Source organism: Hyperolius riggenbachi, chromosome 3, assembly GCF_040937935.1.
Source record: "Hyperolius riggenbachi isolate aHypRig1 chromosome 3, aHypRig1.pri, whole genome shotgun sequence".
NCBI lineage: Eukaryota > Metazoa > Chordata > Amphibia > Anura > Hyperoliidae > Hyperolius > Hyperolius riggenbachi.
Window position 1 is genome coordinate 309,400,236 of NC_090648.1, and position 20,348 is coordinate 309,420,583.

Sequence of the window (20,348 nt, forward strand, 5' to 3'; positions counted from 1 at the left end):
ATGCAGTTTAACAGCGTGCAGCATCTCAAGCACTGTATGCAGTATGTTACCGCAAACCATGCTCATTAACAGCGATAGTGAGGCTAGAAGTACACTAGGCAGTGCAGAAAACTTGTTTCCTACATTGTTGTGTTTTTTTCACGTTTTTGCGTTTTTTTTCAATATTTTCCCATTTTCAAAAAAAAAAAAAAAAAAAAAAAAATAGTATTTCTTTTTTAATTAAAACGCATGAAAAACACATGTAAGAATGCAAGTCCTCTGTGTCTCCATTGAGCTACATCGTACGTGTTGTAGAAGAATTATGCAGCAAGTTGTGTATTTTGAAAAATGCACACATTGTAAAACACACATATACCCCGTATTTTTCGGACTATAAGACGCTCCTGACCATAAGATGCACCTAGGTTTAGAGGACAAAAAGCAGGGGAAAGATAGATAGAGATATATTAAACCTGGTGCATCCATGGTGAAGGGGGGGATCTTGTGGATAAGGGCGCATTTACACTTGAGCGGAAACCACCGCGAATCCGCAGAGTTTCCCCGCAGGCGAATAGTGCGGGGAAACTCTGCCATTGGGTGCAATGGCTACGCCGGCCGAATCGCTATCGCTAGCGATTCGGCCGGCTTTTCCATCTGAATCGGTGCAGGAGGCTGCGGATCCCATAGCCGTGCATGGCACGGCTGCTTTCCCCACAGACCTGGAAGAGCCGGGGGGCGCGAGACGCGCGCTGCTCAAGTGGAATCGCTCCCTAATGCCTCCTTTGTACCTCATGCCCCCTTTCACCTCCTCTGTCTCCCTTGTGTCTGCCTCTGTCCTCCTTGTGCCCTCCTCTATGCCCCTTTTTGTCTGCCTGTGTCTTCCGTTTGTCCCCCTGCGTCATCCTCTGCATGGGCACAGTACAGGGAGTCCCTGACATTGCTTCGGGTTAGAGGTTCATATTGGCATTTGGCGTTCACAAGTCAGGAACTCCCTGCATTTGCACTATAAGACATAGTGACTTTTTCCTCCACTTTTGGGGGGGGAGACAAAGTTAGGCCTGGGGCACACCAGAAGAGTTTTTCTGAGCGTTTTGAGTTTTTAAATCTGCTGCTAATGTTATCCTATGTGTCTGTGCACACTGGAGCAATGAGGTTTTGTAAAAAACCCCATAGCATTACATTGGGAAGAGCTTTTAGAGGTTTCAAAAGCTCTTCCCAATGTAATGCTATGGTTTTTTTTTACAAAACCTCATTGCTCCAGTGTGCACAGACACATAGGATAACATTAGCAGCAGATTAAAAAACTCAAAACGCTCAGAAAAACTCCTCTGGTGTGCCCCAGGCCTCAGTCTTATAGTCCAAAAATACAGAATGCGTTTTTCCATGCAGCCCATAGACTCTGATGGCAAGACCACTAGCAAATATGCCTAGTGCACCACTAGCCTGAAGCATATGTTTCACTGATTGTATGCAACATGCAGATAACGCACGGCGCAACTTTCCCATTACGTTGTGTTCCTTTTACAGGAAATGGTACACCCACTGTGAACCTAGACAAAGACTTTTACTAATAACTCAATTATTCCAGGTGTTGAAAACGAGTATCAAGGGCTTTCGGTCTTTGTGGCTAATTAAAGCAGACCTGAAATCAGAACATCCTCTCTGCTCTTAAATATAAGCAACACCATAAAGAAAAACCATTTCATTGTTACAGCTGATACAAATCCTGCAATAAATCTGCACGGTTTCTACTTCCCGCTTTCATGGAAGACGACATTAACATCCTGTGCTTTCAAATGACCTTATCTGCCATGCCAGTCAGGTGACACAGGGGAGAGATCAAATTACAACTTGTGCTTAGACACAAATGAGGGGGAATTAGACAAGCTAAACTCTTATAATACATACAGGATGCATTTCCCCGCTTTCCTTCTTTCCTGTGCAAGAGTTCAGGTTCACTTTAATCATGGTGCATGATGAAATTCTGTAAGAAGTCTGGATTCCAAAGTGATTACAGAATCAATACAATATGGGGTGTTCTTAGCTGGCTGCCAATAAAATAGAAATAAAATGTTTAACATTCAGTTAGAAAACATCTATGCTGACATCCCTTTGTAAACTAAAGTGGATTTAAATGAAGAAACGCTATTTAAATGAAGTGAATGGGGATCTCCCCCTCTGATGCTCATACAGGCTGTTTGTGGCGGTTTGGATACGCACTGCTCTCGATCACATGCTCATGAGACAGGTGTCAGTGGTTCCCATTAATGGCAATGCTAAGTTGATGCAGATCAGCATGCATGAGTCACACTTTATTCTCTGTAGTGATGTGTCTCAGAGCCATCAGCAGTTGCCCTCAGGGCGATGTCACAGAAGGTTTCATGCCAGGGATTATAAAATGGAGAGTGACCTTGATAATGCCACACAAAGTTGCTAATCTACCTAGAAACAGTGCAGAAGTAAATAGGGAGCACTCTAATATCACTGAAGACCCTCAACAAGTCATGTTCTGAGGTGATTTATTTAGTGTGGTAACCGTAATTATAAACTGTAACTAATTAAAGATGACACTTCTATTAATTACATATAGAAACAAAGATAACATTGATTTTACAGTAGAGTCTTTGTTATCCGGTACTGATGAGGGATCAGCTGATGCCAGATAACTGTGCTTTCTAGTTGCTTGAGACTCAATGTTAAAAATAGGCCTAGCTAATAATGTACTTATACCCTACTCTATATACATACCGTGGGCTCTGCATTAAGTATTAAACTACAGTAATTTAAAGTACATTAGCTTTAAGGGAGCTGTGGAATCCAGTCTGTAAAGAGACACGGAAGAAAAAAAAAAAAGAAAAAAAAAAAAAAAAAAAAAGTACTTATCCGTTAGCCGGGCGCATCCGGCAGGTGGCGCTGTTGTAGCTAAATTCATTCATACTTAGTTCACGTAGTACTGTGTGAATGGGACCGCCGTAGGTGGCGCTAATTACATTTATACGGAACGTAACAATACAGTGTTAATGGCAACTAATACATTGTATTTGAAGTGGCAGGAAACTGTCACTTAATGGAATTAAAATGAAGGTGGCGGCAATGTAACAGATGAAGCCAACGCCTTCGTCTGTTCTCCCCCTTTGCCCTCTCGCTTCTTTACACTGCCAGATCTCTAATATTTGCAGTTTACACACTACTCAGCATTCTAAATGCTTTTACAGAGCAGGCCAGTGAACATTTGAACTGTCCTCTGCAGAGAAAACAAAAACAAATACAATAACTGACACTTGAGATAATCTTCAGAAGACAGAGCTCTCTGTGACTTTGAAAGTCGTGGAACTCAATGGCTCTTTTGCATAGATAACTGGAGTTTAATTCTTCCTGTACTGGAAACAATATTACACTTATGTCTCTGCTCCTAATGTTTTATTTCTTAGCTGTACTACACCAATGTTACAAATCGTAACATTTTTTTTTCGCTTCAGGGTCTCTAACCTCCTGAGCGGTATGCCCGACACTTTGTCAGGCATGCTGCTCGTAAGCCTCAGGAGTCCCCCCAATATAAATCTAACAGATTGCATGCCTGCAAAAGGTTTAGCTAGCACTAGGTGGTCAGCAACCTCCGATCACCCCCCCCCCCCCATCCAGCCGCTTATACATTACCCAGCTTGGTTCCAGCGATCGGCACAGCCTCCCCGCACAGCTCCGATCTTCTCTATGGGGAGGATCATGACTGCGCATGACGTCATGTACGATCTTCCCCATAGAGAAGACCGGAACTGCCAGGTGATGCTTAGTGTTGGGCGAACATCTAGATGTTCGGGTTCGGGCCGAACATGGCCGCGATGTTCGGGTGTTCGACCCGAACTCCGAACATAATGGAAGTCAATGGGGACCCGAACTTTTGTGCTTTGTAAAGCCTCCTTACATGCTACATACCCCAAATTTACAGGGTATGTGCACCTTGGGAGTGGGTACAAGAGGGAAAAAAAATTAGCAAAAAGAGCTTATAGTTTTTGAGAAAATCGATTTTAAAGTTTCAAAGGGAAAACTGTCTTTTAAATGCGGGAAATGTCTGTTTTCTTTGCACAGGTAACATGCTTTTTGTCGGCATGCAGTCATAAATGTAATACATATAAGAGGTTCCAGGAAAAGGGACCGGTAACGCTAACCCAGCAGCAGCAGACGTGATGGAACAGGAGGAGGCGCAGGAGGAGAAGGCCACGCTTTGTGAGACACAACAACCCAGGCCTTGCATGAGGACAAGAAGCGTGCGGATAGCATGCTTTGTACCGCCATGCAGTCATAAATGTAATAAAGATAAGTGGTTCAATAAACAGGGACCACGCGGCAACGCTAACCCAGCAGCAGCAGACGTGATGGAACAGGAGGAGGCGCAGGAGGAGAAGGCCACGCTTTTGTGAGACACAACAACCCAGGCCTTGCATGAGGACAAGAAGCGTGCGGATAGCATGCTTTGTACCGCCATGCAGTCATAAATGTAATAAAGATAAGAGGTTCCATAAACAGGGACCGGCAACGCTAACCCAGCAGCAGCAGCACACGTGATGGAACAGGAGGAGGCGCAGGAGGAGAAGGCCACGCTTTGTGAGACACAACAACCCAGGCCTTGCATGAGGACAAAAAGCGTGCGGATAGCATGCTTTTTACCGCCATGCATGCAGTCATAAATGTAATAAAGATAAGAGGTTCAATAAACAGGGACCGGGCGGCAACGCTAACCCAGCAGCAGCAGCACACGTGATGGAACAGGAGCAGGCGCAGGAGGAGAAGAAGGCCATGCTTTTTGAGACACAACAACCCAGGCCTTGCATGAGGACAAAAAGCGTGCGGATATAGCAGCAATGCTTTTTGCCGCCATGCAGTCATAAATGTAATACAGATGAGAGGTTCAATAAACAGGGACCGGAAACGCTAAACCATCCCAGATGTTCATTGGTCATGTTACTTGGTTGGGGTCCTGGAGTGTTGCGTAGTCGTTTCCAATCCAGGATTGATTCATTTTAATTTGAGTCAGACGGTCTGCATTTTCTGTGGAGAGGCGGATACGCCGATCTGTGACGATGCCTCCGGCAGCACTGAAACAGCGTTCCGACATAACGCTGGCTGCCGGGCAAGCCAGCACCTCTATTGCGTACATTGCCAGTTCGTGCCAGGTGTCTAGCTTCATGCCCGGTTTCAGGTCCAGCGGTGCCAGCCACAAATCCGTCTGTTCCTTTATTCCCCTCCAAATTTCCTCCCCTGTGTGCTGCTTATCCCCAAGGCAGATCAGCTTCAGCAACGCTTGCTGACGCATGCCAACAGCTGTGCTGCACTGCTTCCACAATCCTACTGCTGCTGGTGCTGGGTTAGCGTTTCCGGATGAGGTACAGCTTTGAGATGCGTTGGAGGAGAAGGAGTCAGAGAGGTAGGTGCTGCTGTTATCCAGTGGGAGGGACGGCGGTGCAGCTGTTTGCGGCGTGGGCAACACCCGCGCCGTAGCAGGTGAGGAATCGCTGCCAGGCTCCACAAGGTTCACCCAGTGCGCGGTAAGGGAGATGTATCGACCCTGGCCGAACGCACTCGTCCAGGTGTCAGTGGTGAGGTGAACCTTGCAGGCAACGGCATTCTTCAAGCTTCGGGTTATTTAGCTGACCACGTGCTCATGCAACTCAGGCACTGCAGAGCGCGCAAAGTGGTAGCGGCTGGGAACCACGTAACGTGGGATGGCCACTGACATCATGCCCTTGAAGCTGTTTGTCTCCACCACTCGATATGGCAGCATTTCGCAGGCCAGAACCTTGGCTATGCTGGCTGGCTGTTACTGCCACGGCCCGGGGGTCATTTGCTGGCAATTTCCTCTTGCGCTCAAACATCTCAGAGACAGACAACTCAACCGTAGGGCTGCACACCGAAGGGCTGTTGGTTGTTGTGTTTGATGAACACTGGGAGACCTCAAGAGCACTAGTCCGGAAAGTGACAGTGTCAGCATCGTCTGATGTTTGTGAATGTTGTGAACCACGCAATGGCTGGGCTACTGCTGCTGCTGAGGCGGGTCTGGTGGTGAGTCTGGTGAACCCAAGGGAGGCAGTGTTGCTGGTGGTACCCTGTCCTGCCGCGTTTGCCCACAGAGTGGGATGTTTGGATAGAATGTGGCAGCTCATGCTGGTGGTGGAGAGGTTGTTAATACTTTTCCCCCTGCTCAGGCGGGTCTTGCACACCTTGCAAATCGCCATGGTAACATCCTCAGTGCAGTCTTCAAAGAAAGCCCAGACTTTGGAGCACCTGCCTTGCTGGCGATTTCTGTTTGCGCCTCTTTTGCCTCTCACTTGAACTTCCATGCTTGCGGTGCCTGAAATTGCGCGCCGCCTACCTTGTGGCACAAGGCGAACTCGTGCAGCAGTGGGTTCCTCAACAGACTCATCTGTGCTGCTGCTACGACGGCGATGTTCTCGTTCACAAACAAAATCTGGGTCTATGTCCACATTGTCCATACCCTCCTCTTCCATCTCCTCAAATTCGTCATATGTCATTGTGGGGGGCCGCCGCCGTGGAGTAGAGCTCCCCAGAACAACCTCTGCGCAGCTCACTCCAACGTCGTCTGGTTATCTGGCAGTTGTGTGCGTGGTGTCGCTGCCGGTTGTGTCAGCTTTGTGCCCACGGGCTCCTTGTAACTGGCTGAGGACTCGGACCTCGTGCGTGATGTGCTGGTGCTGCTTAACCCACTGCTGGACGCTTGAGAGGTCATCCAAGTAATTATCTGGTCCTGTTCTTTTGGATCTGTGAGGGTTGTTGTCCTGGACAACATGGGCGGTATTGAGTGGGTTTTCTTGGGTGCTCCCCTGTGGCCTGTACGTGAACCGTCAGGGGAAACACCTCTTCCCTTGCCCCTCCCTCTTTCACCGGATTTCTTCCTCATTTCACTTATCCTTAAAGTACACGCTGACTGGCAGCAGTACAGTGGCAGTACAGAAATGCTATACAGTGGTGGGTGAGCGGTGTACCACTATTGTCAGCAGCGACAGAGCACAATGCTATACAGTGGCGGGTGAGCGGTGTACTACTGTTCCCAGCAGACACAGAGTGGAAGTAAACACAATGCTATATAGTGTGGCTGAGCCGTGTACACAGAGTGGCATTAAACACAATGCTATATAGTCTGCTATATAGTCACCCCGAACAGGGTGATGTTCTGCAGAACCCGAACAGTGGCAAACACTGTTCGCCCAACACTACTGGGAGGGAACGCAGATTTTAGTACCTAAACACACGATACAACATGTTTTCCGGGGTCGGACTCTGAGGCACATACAGATGGTCCCGATCATCATCCTCATCATACAACTCTTCTCCTGAGTCTGACCCACCCACCACCTCTGCCACCCCAACATCCCCAGACACAGACCCCTCATCGTCCTCAACATTAACTTGGGATGCTGGCCTGAGCCAGACCTCCTCCTCCACATCAGGCCCCATCATCTCCTCAATGGCAGCCCTCATTAATTGCTCTGGCGACGGACCGATGGACACAACGTTCTCCTTCGGGGAGGGCTGCTGCTGACCACTGGCTGCTGGGGTGGATGTTATAGCTTGCGTGGGGCGTTGGCTGTTGCTGTTGTTGGGAGTGCTGCTCACAGCGGAGGTCTCTGGGGAACTCATGTTGAGCTCATATAGTGGTTGACGGTGAGTGGAGTATTACTGATCCCAGCAATATACACACTGACTGGCAGAGTACGCAATGCTATATAGTGTGGCTGAGCAGTGTACACAGAGTGGCAGTAAACACAATGCTATATAGTCTGGCTGAGCGAGCGGTGTACTACTGTTCCCAGCAGAATCAGAGTGGCAGTAAACAATGGTATATAGTCTGGCTGAGCAGTGTACACAGAGTGTCAGTAAACAATGGTATATAGTCTGGCTGAGCGGTGTACACAGAGTGTCAGAAAACACAATGCTATATATAGCGTGGCTGAGCGAGGTGCACAGTGGCAGTACACACAATGCTATATAGCCAGGCTAAGCCGTGTACACAGAGTGTCAGAAAACACAATGCTATATATATATATATATATATATATATATATATATATATATATATATATATATATATATATATATATATATATATATATATATATATATATATATATATATATATATATATATATATATATATATATATATATATATATATATATATATATATATAGTGGCTGAGCGAGGTACACAGTGGCAGTAAACAATGATAGATATATATATAGTGTGGCTGAGCGAGCGGTGTACTACTGTTCCCAGCAGCGACACACAATGACTGGGGGGGGGGGACCCTGGCTAGCGTGGCTGGAGAGCGAACTACCCTGCCTGCCTACCCAAAGCTAAACCCACAGAGAAATGGCGGAGATATGACGTGGTTCGGGTATTTATTTACCCGAACCACGTGACCCGTTCGGCCAATCACAGCGCTAGCCGAACGTTCGGGGAACGTTCGGCCATGCGCTCTTAGTTCGGCCGTGTGGCCGAACGGTTTGGCCGAGCACCGTCAGGTGTTCGGCCGAACTCGAACATCACCCGAACAGGGTGATGTTCTGCAGAACCCGAACAGTGGCGAACACTGTTCGCCCAACACTAGTGATGCTGCGTCAATCGCTGGAACCAGGCTGGGTAATGTATAAGTGGCTGGATCAGGGGCCATCTATACTAGCTAGCTAAACCTTTTGCAGGCATGCAATCTATTAGACCAGGTATGTCAAACTGGTCCTACGAGGGCGGAGATCCTCACACATTTTTGATACAGCTCAAATGAATTGATGGGTCTGAATCGGGAAAGGTGTGATCCATCAGGTAGAACACATTCCTTTCTTTCTCAGTCCATCCTAAACACTGGCATGGATCTGGACCTCCAGGCCTGGAGTTTGACACGTGTATTAGACCTATACAGGGGACTCCGAGGCTGCAAACCCTCCCGAGCGGCGTAACGCTCAGGAAGTTAAGCACAGCAGAGCGCACAAACAGGCTAAGAAGTTGGCCTTCACCACTGTGAGTTCTGCCAGCGATTAGTTCTGGTTGGTTGAGGGCTTAGTCACAGTGGGATGTTGCGTTGTAATGCGATGTTAAAGTCGCAATGCAGCATGACAACGCAAAAAAAAAGTGGCAACGCACATTAATGCTGAGTTACCGTAACATGCTGTAGGTACAGTAAAGCATACAGGCAATGAAAAGTATGCTTTCCTGTACCCGGCAACATGTGCGTTTAGAGGTAACACACTGCAGCAGGGCTTTACCATAACGCTACACATTACAAGGCACCGCCAACGTCGCACTGTGCATGTCCCATAGGCTTATCATTGCAGTGAGGTTAGCGGAGTTATAAGACTTTATAACACAGCTCCGCAACATCCCACTGTGAATGTAGCCGGAAACTATTGGGTAACCAGGATCGGCGCCAATCACGGCAGCGAGATTGAGATCACTGCCATAGGTTAGAATAGCACTAGCGCTTTAAAAAGCTCTAGTGCTTTGGCAATTAGCGGGAATTCCCCTAGTGTAAATGGGCCCTTAGTGGTATTTGACAGCAATCAATTAAGGCTCCTTACACACTATGTTCACAATGGGCAATATCATTGTACCTCGACACAATGCAATGATATTCCTAGGAGGCTAGTACATTGATTGCGGGGCGCCAGTCTTATTTAGGGAACCAAGCAGGAAATCTCATAGGGAACAGTTCTCCAATCACAGCACCCTCTACAAGAGGAAGTATTGTGACTGACTGAATAGTGTGGGCGTAGTTTGCTACAACCTATCTGAAACCTATCAGTCCAAGAGCATCCAATCACATTACTGGAATATCCCTATGAGGTTTCCTGCTGGGTCCCCTAAGCTAGACTAACACCGACTGAGGTTTGTTGTGACGTGTTCCATCGGGTAACGTGTGTGATGATGAAAGTGTGATGTGACTTCTAGCAACATTGTTATTGTAATCGCAACATACATAGCGTACAAAGAGCATAAAAATGCTTCCAAATTAGCACATTTTCTTTACCAAATACAGACTTAGGCCTGGAACCCACTACAAAACGCTATCGCTAATCGCAATCACTAGCATTTTGTATGAGCAGTTTGTAAGCGATTTCATGAGCGTTTTAGGGAGCTATTTTAGAAAGCGTATTCAATTTGTTAGCGGTTGTATAGCGATTAGCGTTTTAAAGTCTGATTGGTCCTTTCAATTACTTTTAATTTTGTTACAGTGTACATTAACTTTAAAAACGGTAGCAAAATCTCTCCGTGCAAGTTCTGATGAGCGATTACGCCAGTGATTATATACTTTACATTGAAGCACAAACGCTAACAAACAAGTTCCATCCTTCAACCTATATCTTCTATCAACTTCAAAATTTCCATAGGACATGTATCTATATATAAAAACATAACACGCCAAACAATCACGTCTGTGTATAATGATAGAAAAAGGACCAGATGCTCATTGGAAACTTTCTTTAAGCAAAAAGCAAGAACGTATCGTTAATAATTTAACAAGAATGGGCATTACTTACTAAACTAGGACAAGGTGGTGTGAATTGTGCTTACGTTTGTCAGATGCAATTTACGGTGGCTGTCATTTTTACACACTGTGACATACACTGTGTGACACTGTGCTAGAGGCTTTTCAATTATATGCAAATTATAGAAATTAGGAGTAGTTTATGCAGAGTTTGAGAGTCTACCCTAGTGCAGTAATTAAAAGGAAGGCATAGCAAATAAAATGCATACTAATGAGATTTCGCAGGAAGAAGTTAGCCTGTTCTCCTTCACTGTCTGTTGGGAGCTGCCAGTTAAAGGAACAAGAAAACAGACACTTCTGTTTCATCACCTAAGACGCATCACTATTCAAATGTTAGAGGAATAACCTAATAAACATGCGATTCTTTCAACAGAAGCCAAGATAAACAAGATAATTGACTGCTTGTACATGTTACAGCTGCTGCTCCTCACGTGACTTCCAGCATTTTAAGATGAGTGGTAATATAGTGTTCATCATTAAAGGATAGACCTAGTATATAGAGCAGCTGACAGACCACGAGGTCTTGCTAGGTAATCTGCTCTCTTCATTTTCACGCTTATATATTCAGGAAACTTAGTGCCTCTTGCAGAGAGTTTATGAATTTCAAAGCAGCTTGGCAATTACAAGGATATCATGCCATGCTGCTGAACAAGTTCCATTTTACACTAAAATTACTAAAGTAAGCCAGTCATGAGAGAAATATTAATGATGTCATTGCTGACCTTAATATGACAATGGGCTCCATTCACAATACCATGGTGGTAGTTACTGTTTTTCCACATATTCACAAAAATCTTTCCGAGTGTGAGGAAGGTCAGTAAAATAGTGCAGTAACATGGCCGTAATAGTGAAAAAAAAGTTGTTAAAACATTCATTAAAATGCAGTATAAGAGTGTAAGGCTGCATTTCCACTTGTGCGGTGCGAATCGCTGTGGTAAAAATTCGCATGCGGATGCAAATTTCGCATGCGGGTCTATGCGAATTTTCATGTGAATTCGCATGAAAATTTGCATGGATGACGATGTATGCGTTTTTAACCATGGCAGTGCTGGTGTGCTTTTCCATTGATTCTATGCGAATTCGCATGGAAATTTGCATACCCAAACCATGCGAATTTCCTATTACATACATTGTATGCGATTCGCATAGCGGTATGCCATATGCGAATTCTGATGGCTCTGCCATGCAAATTTTTATGCACAGAAAAACGCAAAGGAATCCTGACAAGTGGAAACCGTCCCATTCACTTGTATTGCTATGCGAATTTGCATGCGAAAAAACGCATGCGAATTCGCAATAGTGGAAATGGGCCCTAACAGTCCAGCAAATAAATCAAAAGGCTTTAGACTACATGTGATGTGATGTGCAGTGAAAAATAGCATGAGTTACTTACAGGCAAATTAAAAAAAAAAAAAAAAAAAAAAAAAACTTATATAATATTTATAACAATAAATGGGTAATTAACAATGAAACAATGGTCTTTTTTCATTATGGAATTCGATTTATTGCAGAATTTATCCCTAAAATAACGAGTTTTTGTTTAACTAACATTTTGTCACACTTCTTTTTTTCCCCTTTCACAAAATAATTTCAGTTGGAAAAAATTATGAATGTGAACATGGTTGAACAATAGTCTGTAATTTTCCAACATCCCCCCCCCCCCAAAAAAAAAAAACACACCACAGCTCAAAGATTTAGACTCCATTTAAGTCAATGGGAAATGAAGTATATCGCCAAGTACTTGTAGGCGATATAAATCGGGAGCTAAGTCAGAAATAATGCGCCCCTTTTTCTTCGTGAATTTCATTTTTTTGCGGGAATTACCGATTTTTGCCGACATTTTTCCACTTTGTTTGAGAACTTTGGCTGCACTTTTACGCACGTGGCAAAAACATGCGTAAAATTTTGTGAATGTCAAGATGGTCTTATTCCAGTTGAGCATTTACCGCAAGTGCATTTCCACATGTGAAAAAGGATTGTGAATAGAGCCCAATGTACAAGTAAACTCTCTTAGGGCTGGTGCACACCGAGCGGCTTTTTCAGCGTTTCTGCAGCCGCTTGCGGCTGCGGATCCGCTTGGTCAATGTATCTCAATGGGGTGGTGCACACCAGAGCGGGAGGCGTTTTGCAGAAACGAATCCTCCCGGGGTGAGGCATTTTTTGGATTTCGGATGCATTTCTGCCTCAATGTTAAGTATAGGAAAAACGCAAACCGTTCTGAAAAATGCCTGTTCAGAGCGGTTTTGCCGGCGTTTTTGTTACAGAAGCTGTTCAGTAAAAGCTTTACTGTAACAATATATGAAATCTACTACATCAAAACCGCTACACAAAACGCTAGCTGAAACGCTAAAGAAAAAGAAAAAGCATTTCAAAATCTGCTAGCATTTTGCGGATCTGCTAGCGGGTTTTGGTGTGCACCAGGCCTAACTACATTAAGGTGGTAAAATTGGTCAGTGATTGGGGAATTAAAACATTGCCGCGGCTGCGCAGTCTGCATAGACGCGATTGCGGCTGCACAGCTCTGGGGCCTCCTCCCAATGTATGACATGGATTGATGACATGGCGGGAGGAGGCCCTAGAGCTGCGCAGCCGCAATCTCGTCTATGCGGACTGCGCAGCCACGGCAATATTTGGTGGCCATATTGAGGGGGGGAATGATAACCTGACCTGTTCGGAGGGGTCAGGACCCGACTGGGGGGGGCTATTACAGCGGGGAGCAAGGCGGAATGAATGGGAGGGCATGGATGGTGTCCTCCGTAGATCAAGAATCTGAAAAGGTATTTAACTTTATTCACTATTTTGACATTGTAAGTCCTTTAAGGCTCTGTACACACATCCAATTTTAATCTGCAGATGACTGGCCAATTTTACCACTGCCATGTAGTAGTATGAGGGCCAACATATTTTGTATACTATGAACAGACTGTATTAGGTATACTCTCATACTTACATGGAAGTGTTAAAATTGGCCAGTCATCTGCAGATAAAAATTGTATATGTGTACAGACCTTATGGTGGCATACGGCTCCTGCACTTTGAGTGGTTCACTTGGACACAGCATAATATATCAGGAGGGTTAGAGGACACTCAGAACACCTGATCTACAGACCTGTTGCAGGTGGGTGACCGACATTATAGTAGTTGGAGGGCAATTAATGCAGGCAGGACACACGATTTTGAATATCAGCAACAGAGGAGATGGTCAGTGAAATGCAAATAATTGTGACTGGCATGCAAAGTTAATGCAAAGAGCATGGGGCTTTGAACTGGGCTAAAGAAATGCATCTGTTGCAACGATAGAGCACATCTTTCTCTCAAGAAATCAACTTCCATTTGTATTGTAGGGGGAAAAAGCAACACCTTTAGTTCAGCTCTAAATATATCTTAAAGGGAACCTAAACTGAGAAGGATATGGATTTTTCCTTGTAAAATTATGCCAGTTGCCTGACTCTCCTGCTGATCATGTGTCTCTAATGCTTTCAGCCACAGCTCCTCAACAAGCATGCAGATCAGGGGCTCTGACTGAAGTCAGACTGGATTAGCTGCATGCTTGTTTCAGGTCTGTGATTCAGCCACAGGTCAGCAGGGCTGCCAGGCAACTGGTATTGTTTAACCACTTCACAACTGAGGGGTTTTACCCCTTCAGAATCCGAGCAATTTTCTCCTTTCAGCGCTCCTTACATTCATTCGCCTATAACTTTATCATTACTTATCACAATAAAATGAACTATATCTTGTTTTTTTCGCCACCAATTAGGCTTTCTTTAGGTGGGACACTATGCCAAGAATTATTTTATTTTAAATGTGTTTTAATGGGAAAATAGGAAAACATTTGGAAAAAAACAAAACATTTTTCAGTTTTCCACCATTATAGTTTTTAAATAATGCATGCTACTATAATTAAAATTCATGTAACGTATATGCCCATTTGTCCCAGTTATTACACTGTTTAAATTATGTCCCTATCACAATGTTTGCTGCCAATATTTTATTTGCAAATAAAGGTGCATTTTTTTCAGTTTTGTGTCTATCCCTAATTACAAGCCCATAATTTATAAAGTAACAGTGTTATACCCTCTTGATATAAATATTTAAAGATTTCAGTCCCTAATGTAACTATTTAAGTTTTTTTTTATTGTAATTTTTTTTAATTTATTTTAATACTACAAAAAAAAAAAATATTGGTAACAATTGGGGAGTGTGGGAGTTAATGAGTTAAAATGAATAGTTAAAATAATGTATTTGTATGTGAAAAAATGTTTTGGGTGTAGTATTACATTTTTTTTTCAGGCGTCCTGCAAGCGTCGGAAGGACGCTTGCAGGAAGGGAGGCTGGGAAACTGAGTTTTCTCACAATGATCGCGCTGCTTCTCGTAGAAGCATGCCGATTATTGCGGGGGCAGAGATCAACGAACAGGAATGGATTTTCCCGTTCATTGATCTCCGGGCGAGCGGGCGGCGGCGTGCACAATTGCGGGAGTGGGCGCACGTGCGACCGGGAGCGCGGACAGCGGCAGCGGGGGGTGCGTATATCTACGCTCCGGGCGGGGTACTGAAGTCCAAAGGAGCATAGATATACTGTACCCGGGCGGCGAAGTGATTAAAAGGAATCATCCATATCCCTCAGTTAAGGTTCCCTTTAAGGATGACTAGCAAAGGTTATTTCAGCTTTCCTATCTGTTAGAACACCATATAAAAACACAACCATATCACTCCTTTTCGTACAAGGGAAAGTGTCACATTTGAGTGCCAAAGGCTGGTGCACAATCACAAGATTAGACCAGGTGTGTTGAAAACAAAAACCCAAGAAGGGTTCCTATTCCATGCTGCTAAACAATCATGCAGGGAGAGGAGAAAGAGGGATGTTGGGATGACTGTACTCCAAAGACTACACACATTGCCAGAGAACTACAATTTAACCTCAAAAAGGAACTTCATAGCTGCAAAATGTTTATTTACATTGCACCAATTTCTTCCATAGCGCTGTACAAAGTACCAAACAAATAGTTTTCCAAACGCAACTGCAAAAAACACTTGTGCAGGACTGACCTGTTTCCAGCACTTTGTTAAATGATAGATACATTTCACTTTAAGGCTGAATTGTGTAGCGCGATAGAAACCCTGAACTTGAAAGACAACCATGAAGTTTAAAGAAGAGAAGCAGTGAACTCACATGTTGCTGCATTTAAAAAACAATAACTGATTCATCTAGATGGTATACTGCACATCCCTTAAAGTGAGGAAATCCTTTAACAATGCTTAAAGTTTGTGGATAGCAAAATGGAGCTTACAAGTAGCAGTTGGCAATTTTTTAGGTTTATCCACTATCGTTTATCCCAGCTGTCTTTGTTATGGAGGGAAGGTCCTCTCAGAGTGAGACCTAAATCTGGCTTTTTTCTTCATCTCTTAAATATATACTGTACTTCTTCACTTTTAATTTCACACTGAAGTCCTCCTTGAAAATGATTTCTCTGTTTAAACTTTAGCCATGACAGCTAGACAAAGCCTTAAAGGACACCTGACGTGAGATGGGTATGGAGGATGCTTATTTCCTTATAAACAATACCAGTTCCCTGGCAGTACTGCTGATTTTTCTGGCTTAAAGAGAACCCGAGGTGGGTTTGAAGAATATTATCTGCATACAGAGGATGGATCTGCCTATACAGCCCAGCCTCTGTTGCTATCCCAAACCCCCCCTAAGGTCCCCTGCACTCTGCAATCCCTCATAAAATCACAGCCACGCTGCTGACAAACAGCTTGTCAGAGATGGCTGTGTTTATCTCTATAGTGTCAGTCTGCTGCTCTCCCCGCCTCCTGCAGAACTCCGGTCCCCGCCTGCATTCCTTCACTCCCTGCTGATTGGAGGGAAGGGACCGGAGCTATGCAGGAGGCAGGTGAGCAGCTGAGACTGACATTACAGATGTAAACACAGCCTCACAGCACGGCTGTGATTTGAGGGATTGCAGAGTGCAGGGGGACCTTAGTGGGGTTTGGGATAGCAACAGAGGCTGGGCTGTATAGGCAGATCCAGCCTCTGTATGCAGATAACATTCATTAACCTCCTTAGCGGTAACCCCGTGTGTGACACGGGGTAAGCCGCCGGAGGGTGCCGCTCAGGCCCTGCTGGGCCGATTTACATAATTGTTTTTTTGCTGGACGCAGCTAGCACTTTGCTAGCTGCGCCAGCACCCCGATCGCCGCCGCCGCGCGCCCGATCGCCGCTATCCGGTGCGGCGCGCGGCCCCCCCCCCAGACCCCTGCGCTGCCTGGCCAATCAGTGCCAGGCAGCGCCAAGGGTTGGATCGGGTCTCCCAATGACGTCCCGACGTCGGTGACGTCATTCCGCCCCGTCGCCATGGCGGGGGAAGCCCTCCAGGAAATCCCGTTCTTTGAACGGGATTTCCTGATCGCCTATCGCCGGAGGCGATCGGGCGGGGCTGGGGGGATGCCGCTGAGCAGCGGCTATCATGTAGCGAGCCCTCGGCTCACTACATAATTTAAAAAAAAACTGCTGCGCTGCCCCCTGGCGGTATTTTTCATACCGCCAAGGGGGTTAAACACACCTCGGGTTCTCTTTAAAGGGAACCAGAGGTGAGAGAGACATGAAGGCTATTTATTTCCTTGTAAACAATGCTAGTTGCCTGGCAGCCCAGTTGATCTTCTGGCATAGTGTGAGTCAAAACCCTGGAACAAGCATATGGCTAATCCAATAAAAGCAGAGTCAGAGTACCTGATCTGCTGCATGCTTGTTCAGGGTACATGGCTGAAAGTATTAGAGACACAGGATCAGGAGGACAGCCAGGCAACTGGTATTGCTCAAAATGAAATAAATATGGCAGCCTCCACATCACTCTCCAGTTGGCATACATTTGAAATCGGCGCCGGTAGACTTGGGCGCAGGACACAGATGGTATATGGCTGATCCTGCTTCTGCACAAGTCCAGGCCGTGTTAATTACTATTCCCCCTCCCAGCCGCCATGGATGGTGGGGAATGATATAATTTGGCTTCCAGCTATTGCTGGAGGCCGAATGATTGTGTTTTAAAAGCAACTTTGGCTCAGTCTTCTGACGGAGCCGACGTTACCCTCTGAGCGCGCTATAGCTGTAATTCCTATTACAGTCTAGGCTGCGCCCAAATCTACCTGCGCTGAAAAGCACTGCTCCGTCCATTTGGGTTCCCTTTAAATAGAACCTGATTCACACACCTGAAACAAGCATGCAACTAATCTTGGTAGAAACATCAGATCTGCATGCTTGCTCAGAGTCTGTGGCTAAAAAGACTTATACACACACATTTCAACCAGCATGATAGTTGGGCAGATTGATCCACCGCTTGGATCTGGCAAACAACCTGTTATCAGTTGGTCATCAGGTTGTTTGTAAGCTGTACACACACACACACACACAACTTATCTTCCAGCAGACAAGTTTGGAAGATAGTTGGACAGATTGTTGGTATGTGTGTATGACCTTTTAAAGTATTAAAGACAGAGGATCAGCAGGACAGCCAGGCAGTTTGCATCCTGTAAAAGTAAATAAAGGTCAGCCTGTTGACCTCTTCCTTCAACAATGCTTTATATTGTCTTCCTCACTAGAGAGAGTGAAGCAGAAAATTGCTATTGGGAGAAAAGAGGTTTTCTTCTTTAAATTAGTAGCACCATGGATTATTCAATTCCTAACCTAGTTATGGAGTTGTGTTCCTCTGTCTGTGGGGTTTTCTTCAAGCACTCTGGTTTCCTCCCACATGCCAGAAACATCATAATAATAATAATAATAATAATAATAAGTTACTTGGCTTGTGCCTGATAAACAGACCCTACACGTGGGGTTACACACAACCAGGGTAGCATACTGAGTAGGCTCTAAGGAGGACTGGCCATGGCCACTGCTCTCCACGTGCTTTGACTTCTACAGCAGAAAAGGGATTTACAACTATTAGATCCTTGCATAGTATTTCACCTTTGCTGATAAAAGCAGCTGTTTGTAAAGCAAGGTCCATATGACATTTGCACATAAAGAACTAACACTGTGAATTTTTCTAATTAAGATGATAGACATGGGAAGGAGTTTTATTTTAGTCCATGACACATGCTTTGCCTAAGATAGCAGGTGTGAGTAGGTGTCCTACTTTCCTATCTCAGAAAGTTAATAAGTGTGCACTATTACAGTGATGAGCACTAAGGCTACAGCAAGCGCACTGACCCCAAGAAACTTGTTTTCTTTGGCTTCAGACAGGAGATGACTGCTGATTGGCAACTGCAATTTGCACACTGTCACATCTCTCTTTGCACTGCAAATCGTATTATTCCAGGATAATAGAATGTTAGCTCTATGTCAGATTCAGTACACCACACTATAACTTTATTTCCCATACAGCTGCACAGCTGGGAATCCCAGAAACGTGTATACAGGCATGCACGACGGCTAATAAACTTATTTCTATCAATTTGCAACGTGTAATAGGTTACTAGGCGTTTAATGGGAAGCGAGATCGGCCAAATACTCAGCAATCAGCGATAAAATATTATGGCTAAACTTTTAGTTAGACCTCACAGCCTGGAACGGTTACAATGCTTCGTGGCATAAGAGATGTTTTACAATGTGTCAGTACGGTATAAATCTTGGGCTGGGGATATCATTACCTTCTTTCTCCGTGTAGAACATAGGAGCTCCGGAAGAAGCCCAGCAGTTCATTTTCTATGATAGCGTTATAAATTATTTTCAGGTTGTAACTTTTCTGCGCCTCCAGGGTCCTGTTTAAAACCACTACTAAAACTTGGTTGGGTGGATAAGCAAAGAAGCTGGAAACTTTCACGTCCCCTGCCGCTCTGTCTTCTGCTACTTGGACTCGCTCCACCGTCAACCTGTGTGCATGGACGACGATATATCTGCTGGAGTTCAGACACTCGATCTCCACGTTAAGTTCTCCAGAGAAGGTAAAGTTGTCCATGAATGCAGTGATCATCAGATTATAGTGCAGGGGTCTCAGGTGAGTGGGCAACCTCAGGTAAGTCCAAGGCTTCCAGTCCTCCTCTTCATCTTCTTTACTTGGAAGGTGATTGGTCCCGTCCCCTGCATCCTTACCTGCCTCCAGGTTCTGGTTGATCCTGGCTGCTTCCAGGATGCTGGCGTTAATTGTCCTGCTGGAGCCATCAGTACATTCCTCAAATCTAACACTCAGCAGCACCGCAATGATAGTTACCACGATCAAAGCCAAAATAGATATGGCAAAGCCCATGACCAGCTTTCTGTGCACAGTGATGTGTCTCTCGGTGGTCCTGGGTCTCACCGCTACTGTGTCAGCCCACTGGTCCTGGAGACCCCTGCCGTTCCTCATCCCGGAGTCTTGGATTGCCTCGGAGCTGAGAAGTAAGCTGTTCTTCTTCTGCCGTTTACTGTCCAGAGCCATAGCAGTTCATCCTGTAATAACTCCACTGAACGGAAAAAGCCAGGCTAGCACGCTGCACAGAAACGTCCCCTTCTAGGACTTGGGGCTTCACCAGCCACTTCATTTCGCCTGCGAGGATGCAAGCATGATCCCATTAAAACCTTTATTGCTGGCTGTCATCACCGGTGTAATGGTAAAGCAGGCATCATCGGTATCCTTTTAGACGTGCATGGTTCTCGCTCCTCCCCGCCGGCCACTGGGTGGTGCAGACTCAGCCAGTGTAGTCTGCTTACAATCAGCTGCTCGCTACATTATAACAGCAGAGTGTACGGCGCACTACACGTTCAGAATTACACCAAATCTGTCCAACCTGACACAGTTCCCTATGTAATGAGAAGCTGCGCTTAGGCACCAATATCTCACATT

At 45.2% G+C, this 20,348-nt stretch overlaps 1 protein-coding gene across 1 annotated transcript in view; it reads right to left on the reverse strand.

Annotated features, from left to right (window-relative positions):
* Window positions 1–20,134, reverse strand: part of TRHDE (thyrotropin releasing hormone degrading enzyme) — a 909,658-nt gene extending 889,524 nt beyond the window's left edge. Inside the window, exon 1 of the mRNA XM_068272747.1 lies at window positions 19,177–20,134. Coding sequence (XP_068128848.1) covers window positions 19,177–19,943 — 767 coding nt within the window. The 5' untranslated portion in view covers window positions 19,944–20,134. The remainder of the gene's footprint in view (window positions 1–19,176) is intronic.
* Window positions 20,135–20,348: the final 214 nt, after the last annotated feature.